Below are 7,928 nucleotides of genomic sequence, written 5' to 3'. Positions count from 1 at the left end.
CTATCAAATCCCCCCATTCTTCTCTTTTGCAGATTAAAAAAACCTAGTTCCCACAGTCTCTCTTCATAAGTCTTGTGCTCCAACCCCCTAATCATTTTTGTTGCCCTCCGCTGGACTCTCTCCAACTTGTCCACATCCTTTTTGTAGTGCGGGGCCCAAAACTGGACACAATACTCCAAATGCGGCCTCACCAATGACGAACAGAGGGGAATAATCACTTCCCTCGATCTGCTGGCAATGCTCCTCCTACTTCAGCCCTATATGCCATTAGCATTCTTGGCAGTAAGGGCACACTGTTGACTCATATCCAGCTTCTTGTCCACTGTAACCCGCAGGTCCTTTTCTGCAGAACTGCTGCCTAGCAAGTTGGTCCCCAGTCTATAGCAGTGCATGGGATTCTTCCATCCTAAATGCAGTACTCTGCACTTGTCCTTGTTGAACCTCAGATTTTTTGGGCCCAATCCTCCAATTTTTCTAGGTCACTCTTTATTCTATCTCTACCCACCAGCATATCTACCACTCCCCCCAACTTAGTGTCATCTCCAAACTTCCGGGACCCAAGCCAAGCTGAGGCAGCATGTAGAGGAAAGCAATTGTGCTCAGACTCTAGGTCCCAGCTTAACATGGGCACGGACTCTCTAGCCCTGCCGGATCTTGGGACCATAGGGTCAAGCCCCAGGTTAACAGAATTGGTGCATGAATGCAAGAGGAGTTAGGCTCGAGCCCAGGCTTATATTGCTGTGTAGATGTACCCTTAATGAGAGGCTGTTTTATGCCCTGAAGCTTAATCATTTCCAAACATTTTTTAAAAATACGTAACTGGGGCTGCAAACTGCTAGTTTCCACATTTGTTTAGCACAATGCACAACAGTGTGTCAGTTCTGATGAGGCCTTTTGGACATTATTGTAAGTATTAAACAATACAGTAGACTCTCACTTTAACACCCTTTGCAATAGCAAACCTTGGGCTATATGGAACCTGGTCCCTGGTCCCTGGATCCCACCTCCAGCCCCGCCGCTGCTGCAAGTAGGCCAAATGCTCCTCCAGCCCCGGAGGAGCTGTCTGGCCACTGCCCCCCAAGGAGCACTGTGCCCCGGCCATGACAGAGCACTCCCCACTACCCTGAGTTGTCTGTCTTCCCAACCCCCTGCCCTGGAGCAGCACTTCGCCCCGGCCACCAAGGAACACTGCCGCTGCCCACCACAGCCCTGAGAGCTGTCAGCCCCCCCTGCAGCCGGAGGAGCTCTCAGCTCCACTGCAAGGCTGCAGGTGTCAGCCATCCCCACGCCTCCAGCAGGCTCTTTGCCTATAACAACCAAATGTCTTTGATCCCCAGAAGTTCGTTATAGGGAGGGCATACTGTAATTGTTTTAAGAGAAGTATAATTAAAATGGTAATTAACTTGGCAGGGTGATTTCCTTCAGCTCATCATCATTAATCCCTCTTTGCTCACAATCAGCAGTTTGCCAAAAAACCCACAACTCATCTTTTTGAGTAAAAAAAGGAAATCTGTTAAGAGTATGAATTTAGTGGTGAAATTTATGTAGCTTCTATTAATTTAAATTGTCCGGAAATAAATTATAATGGGGGGGGGGGAGGGGGAGAATCAACAAAATGCACATTTATCCTGACATTTTACTGTAGAAAGGCAGCAAATCTTCACAAATACAAAATGAGAAAATGCATTCTCTGATTGAACTATTTGGGTGGCTTCTCCCTTGTGAAAAAAACCTATAACAGATTTATAAACAGAAGAATGTAAGTTATCTGAGTAATACCAATAAAAAGAGTACACCCTGAATTACTCCTAACTGAAGAATGAATGTTATTCTTCAGAAATACTCTCTAAGTAACATTCAACAAGTGACTCAGAAAGATGCTTGGAACTGCCAGTTGCATGTGCCTGGTATACCTCTATCAAAGCTGATATTTGTTTGGCATAACAAACCAGTGGTACTTAATTCTGGCATCTGATGCACAGGTAGACACAAAAGAATTAAGATATATTTAGAATATGGACATGTGTAAGCATAAATCATTTCAGAAACTTTCTTCAAACTAAAACAAAACAAAAAAAATTACTTACCTTTTTGTTAACAATACAAACTCAAATTTAACACCAATGGTGTCTGTCCCTCTGCATTTTGGCTTTAAATTCTCCCTGAGGGCAACTGCTGCATCATCAGGTCATCACAATTTGCTTTTCTCAAAACACAAGAACAGACAGCCACAGGTTGATTATTAATGGGTTTACAGGTATAGTACAGGATTTATATCCAATGACTCCTGTGTGCATTCCATCATTTAGAGAGGAACTAAAAAGATATTTAATATGTATCTTCAGCTCTTTTAAAACCTTCATTAAATGGTTACAGTTTGGAAGCTAATATGTGGTTATTTGCATTGTTTTATTAGAAAAAATACTCAGGCAAGGTCTACAATCATCTGTCAATTATAGATGACTTACAAGGAACTCATGAAGCAATAAAATTAAAAAAATACGAATACAAACTATATCTGAAACACTTCTATTTGGCAATTTTATAACAAATTTTAAAAAAGAACCAAAGATTGTGGATTACTTTATAGTTACAGAATAAGCAGTAGATGAAGTGCTTAAGCAAAAAAATTAAACAAAAACACTGTACTTTTTTTAAAAATAAAGTCAGATTGCTACAAATCTTATGAATAATACCCTTATTTATTAAACAACCATTCCAGAACATCTTTTATTAGTGGTGCTTTTAATCTGCACTTCATTTTGTCTGATAAGATTTTTTATGTATATAAGTAACATTTTTAACCCGTTGGAGCCAAGCAAGTCTCGTGTCGGTTCCAATGCAGAACGCATTCGTATTATATTAGGAAATACTTAATCCTGCAGCCAAAGGGTTAATTCTAAAGTTTTATTCTATTTAATAAAATTTTAGTGTAAAAACTGCTGGTTTTTCGTTTCACTGTAGTAACGTGAAAATTCTTCCCCAATAAGGAAGACTAATTCTGCAGTTTGACTGCATATATCCACATATATTTTACACTGGTTCCTTCCAACAGCAAGGAAATGACTGATTTCACGTTCACTATCAGAAAGGAGTGCCATGAATTCATTACGGGTTCTGTTCATCCCTCAAAGATTTCTGGGAAGGATGTTCAATATATTTTTGTTCTTACAACAGATATTAACAGTAGTACATAGTCCGTTAGGTATGCAAAAGATATTTTTTGTTGTTGTTAAGGAAGGTGCTTTTTTAAACATTTCTTCTGGCAGCACTAGTGAATTCCAATATCCTTCCATATTTTCTACCATAATATATACATTTTAACTTTCATGCCTCTAGAAAAACATCTACAGTACATTTCATAATATAAAAATATATTACAAATCTGCTGAATTATTTACAAGCAATGTCCTATTATCTATATGCAACATTTTTGTCTCCATACAAGACTAACAAGTTACACACATTTCTATTTCTGTAAGTTAAAAAATCCATGACTTCTTGCTTATTAAGCAAGAAAGTGATTTTATTTTCCTTTTGAAAGCCAACTTTGGTGCATAAAGGATTAAATTTCTAGATGTTTTAAAAAAATACCATTTTCTTTACATCTAGAAAAGATTAGGCCAAATAAAGAAAAACATATACTGTACAAGTGAATGAGAGTCTTAAAAGGTCAAAAAATTTAAATCAAACACCAATATCACTAACTGCTTAAGTAGAGGTTTTTCAAAAACCATTCATTAATAAAGATTACATAAAAGTAGATCTCATTAACATACTGTACTAGTCCTGAAAAAGGTCTGACATACTGCAACACTCTTAACAACATCTTTCAGCCTTACTTGGATATATGAATATATAGTTGATTGGGAAAGACAAGCATTCTATTAACATTTGTTTAAACATAATTTAATGTCTCTTATTAGGTTTTTGTGAAAGGATGCATCAGTGTACAAATGACATTTGATTACTATCCACCATACTCAGAAGGTAATAGGATAATGCCTTGGTAGTTTGTTCACTGTCTGGTGAGTGTTAAACTCTTAACTTGTTAACAGTTCTATTGGGAATTGTGAGGGTAAATTGTGATAGTTACTTCCTCTTTTCATCAAACTACTGTATTCACTAACAAAAGAAAAGCAGCTTAAAGAAGCAAGCATGCAAAGCCTTTTAGTTGTTCCACTAAGTTGCCAGAAGAGTGTTTGCTCAGTCTCCCACTGTACCATTCCATGACAATGTGGATATACAGTAATATATTAATATATTCCACAGAAGCATCTACTTCATTCACAGAATGTTTACACTAAGCATAAATATCATCTAAGGATTGGAAAAAAGGACTGGGGAGGGTGGGTGGGGGTTTGACTAATGTGCAATTTTATTTCTAATTCCATTGTCAGTGACTAAGACTGCAGGTGTCCCCGATTGCTTGGTTTTTACCTCTTCAACCTCTTCTGTGGCATTGTTCTGCAAAAGAAAAAGATACATTTATGGTTCAAAGTCATCTGAACAGCTGACTCAATATAGTTTTATATGGAGTACTTCGGAATCATGATTATACACAATTTATTTTCATTAAATTTTATTCAAACTGAAATGTCACTTTAGAAAATCCCATACAAGGATCCATTATTTCAGCCTTTGTACTGTGAATGGTATCCCCTTGAATAATTCCTCACCCATGCAAGTTAGGCTCCAGTTTCAGTTTTGATCACACAACATTGTGAGGTTTCCAACAGAGCAATATTTATCAGTACACAGATCCAAGAGTTAAAAATTCTAGACTACACGTTATAGAGTTCATGGGGATATTTTAGTTGTTTTACTGAGGCATCTCTAAGCCCAAAAAACATCAGTTTCATTTGAAAAGGTTACTATATCCATTTTCATGAGGACTTCTAGAAAGTTGGCAAAAATAAATGAATCTGAGCCTAAACAAACTGATCTACATGAGAACAGTTAAATTCCATTAGGGCCATAAAATCACAGGTAACTAATACCTAAAATAGGGAATAAAAATAGTCTGTGTTAAACATTTTAAAACAAGCTATAGTCTAATTTTGCTCATAACATTTATGAATTATTAGTTCACATCAGTAATTCATATTCAAGTAAGTATTTTAAATACTTACATTTAGAGAGACAGCACATATAGCAAAATTAACTCTCTCTATACTCAAGATCAAGTTTTCATTAATTTGATTAGTGAAGTAAAACTGACTATGAAGGTGAACTGAAAGGCTTAATACACATCCAGACCTTAGCTGAGTGTTCTGTGTACTGCTTTAGATATTAGTGATGTCAAGAAACACAAAAACACTGAACTTTGATCATTGCAGATAAATGGAGGACAACCAGATTTTCAATTTTGAAGTGTTTTTATAATTAACCCTACACATGCATCATCCTTTTATTGATTTAGGATCTTAATTTATTTAAAAAAAAAATTGAAAGCATTTCAGATTACCTTTAAAATTTTTTACACAAGATACAATTGTGGGGCAACTATAGGATTAAGTACAGCACACTAATACAGAGGAATAAAATAAGACAATTATTAGAAATGTGATGATTAGAAGCCACTCTGAAGTCCTAAAAACACGTATGTGTATGCTGCTTCAGGTCATGTACTACCCCTCACCCCACCCCAAAACCTAAAGAATCTTGTATTAAAAAAATAGTACTTGTATACAAGTACAGGTTTCAAAGTAATACCGCAAGTATTACAGGTGAATGTAAAATATGAAAAGATAAATTTGGACTTTAAAAAAATTGGTATACAAACCAGTATGTGATCTTAACAGAAGTGATCTTTCAGGATTCCACTGTATGTACCTCCTTTACTAGAATTTCTGTACACCAAGCACAAAAAAGTAAAATACACTTGGTAAATACACACATTCCCTGTTTCTTAGTTACTAGAGTTCAGTTCAAGAAGTTAAGCAATTCTGAAATGACTTAAAAACCTCAGAACTTAACCCCTGTACACTGGCAGGATTGAAGGCCCCTGAATTGGTGCATCATGCATTAGCAATCTTGGCTTCTGGTGTCAAAAAGTTAAGCAAGGCTTAAGATTGTACTCAAATAAAGAAGAGGTTTAAAATTAGGAAGTTACCTGTATATGTTTGGGTCCAGAAGCAAGGCAGTATCTTTTGGTAGTTTTGATAAATGAACTACTTTAGTTTTTAATTGATGTCGTTCACTTTCATTTACCCACACATCAGGCAGACTATGAATAAATAAATAAAATAAAATTTTCAAAAAAGATCATCCCTTTTCGCACCATAAAAGTATGTGGCAAACTAGCACTTATGAAGTATTTTAATGTAATCCTCAAATTTCAAGTATTAAAAAAAGCATCCTCACTGTGACGATTTAAAGACAGCAGAATTTTCACTCATTCCTTACCTTTACAGTGCAAAAGAGATACTAAGAATGGTTGAAGTTATAGTTCCTTAAGAATATTGAATGAAAAAATGAAATAATGGCCTTGCATTTTGAATTTCAGAATTTTAGCATTTTAAACATAAAACAAAGAAAAACACAGTGACCTCTAACAAAAGAACACAGTCTACTGGACTTAAAATGTCAAAACTAATAAACAAAAATAGGATGTTTGATTTTTCAAGTATCAGGTAATGATAGTCTAGAATACTGAATGCCCTGAGCTTCACCCTGGACCAATGAACTTGGTATTTTATCTGCTTAATTTTCATAAAACTAAAGCTCTCCTGACATGTTTATCAAAATAAGATTCCTGACTCAAAATAATGAAGTAAAATGTATTAATTCTCTTTTTTGGATATACAGACAGCTAGTGTCAAGCATGTTCAATGTCTAATATTTCAACTGTTCTTATATTGAAATACAGTACAGCCTGGTTATTACACATTAATGGGGAAGTAGCCCCAGTGCTGCATATAGTGAGGCTTGTGGGTAAGGGCTGGGGACAAATAAGAAACTCACTCGCCCTGCACTGAGCACTCAACGATGCTCTGAAACAAGACTAGTCCACTTAAAACTGGCTTTTTCTTTGACTGCTTATTTTGCCATTAGTAATTTAGGATTCTCACAGCTCTGCTGGGGCTGCGAGGATGAATAAGGCTGGCGGGCACAAAAAAAGTGCTGGATTTAGGCACAACATGAATGCCTTAATAAAAAGCTGCTGCTATCTTGGCTTCTCTCCTTTCCTGTTGACTGGTCTTACAGTCCTAGTACATAAGCAAGTAAAGATGACCATCTCCTCCAATTGTAGAGAGGATAGGGGAATATTTTATATGCAGTAAAGCTGAATCCTGACATCGTGAAGTCCAATTCCATCTACATTTTCTTGATAGTGAGTGAGCTGCAAATTCCACTGGGCACTACACACTTTTGCCCTTGGGCAAGATTACATTTTTTTAAAGCTTTCTTACAGTGGAGGGAGGGTAGGAGGGATGGAGAGAGAGAGTGTGGCTGTGTTCATTTTGATGGGGGCTAGCTACTACCAGCCCGATCACCTCTACTCCTGTCTGCTGCTCAGCCTGATCCTAAGACTTGAGGTGGCTGCTCCAGCCCCTACTTTCACCGCCACTCACAGCAGCCACAGAGCCCCACCTGGCTGCATGTACACACACTTCACAGGGAATGTTGATGAAATCTAAAAAGAAGTGTCTATAAAATGTATTTTAGAAACAGGGGATACTAACTGTTCCTGGAACCTGTGGCACAGAAAAGTTTGAAAAGAAATCAATGGATTGATCTAAGTCAGATGTTTGGAATGAAAACTAAATCAAAAACAAGAAATTACAAACTAAAGCTGAAAAGAAAACAGAAGCAAATAAAAAAAAAGTTCTTCATACAAACAATATCTGGAATGTAGAAAAAATTGCCAAAGATAGCAACTTATGAAAAGTAGTCCTTGTGTACGTTTAAGAGGCAATTTGAAA

At 36.7% G+C, this 7,928-nt stretch overlaps 1 protein-coding gene across 2 annotated transcripts in view; it reads right to left on the bottom strand.

Moving 5' to 3' along the window:
* Positions 1-2,390: 2,390 nt before the first annotated feature.
* The window catches only part of AEBP2 (AE binding protein 2), a 90,941-nt gene continuing 85,403 nt past the window's right edge, over positions 2,391-7,928 (bottom strand). Inside the window, exons 7-9 of one of the 2 annotated variants that reach the window (XM_067559177.1) lie at positions 6,116-6,229; positions 5,786-5,852; positions 2,391-4,467 (exon numbers count right to left, since the gene is read on the bottom strand). In XM_067559177.1, the coding sequence (XP_067415278.1) occupies positions 5,798-5,852; positions 6,116-6,229 (169 nt within the window). In that variant the 3' untranslated portion in view covers positions 2,391-4,467; positions 5,786-5,797. The remainder of the gene's footprint in view (positions 4,468-5,785; positions 5,853-6,115; positions 6,230-7,928) is intronic. The other variant, XM_067559178.1, reaches the window with a different exon arrangement.

Source organism: Emydura macquarii, unplaced genomic scaffold (genome assembly GCF_026122565.2).
Source record: "Emydura macquarii macquarii isolate MOO-44397 ecotype Brisbane River unplaced genomic scaffold, CSIRO-AGI_Emac_v2 contig_2205, whole genome shotgun sequence".
Lineage (NCBI taxonomy): Eukaryota > Metazoa > Chordata > Testudines > Chelidae > Emydura > Emydura macquarii.
Note: the sequence above shows the minus strand (reverse complement) of the source record. Positions and strands in the feature narration are given on the sequence as shown.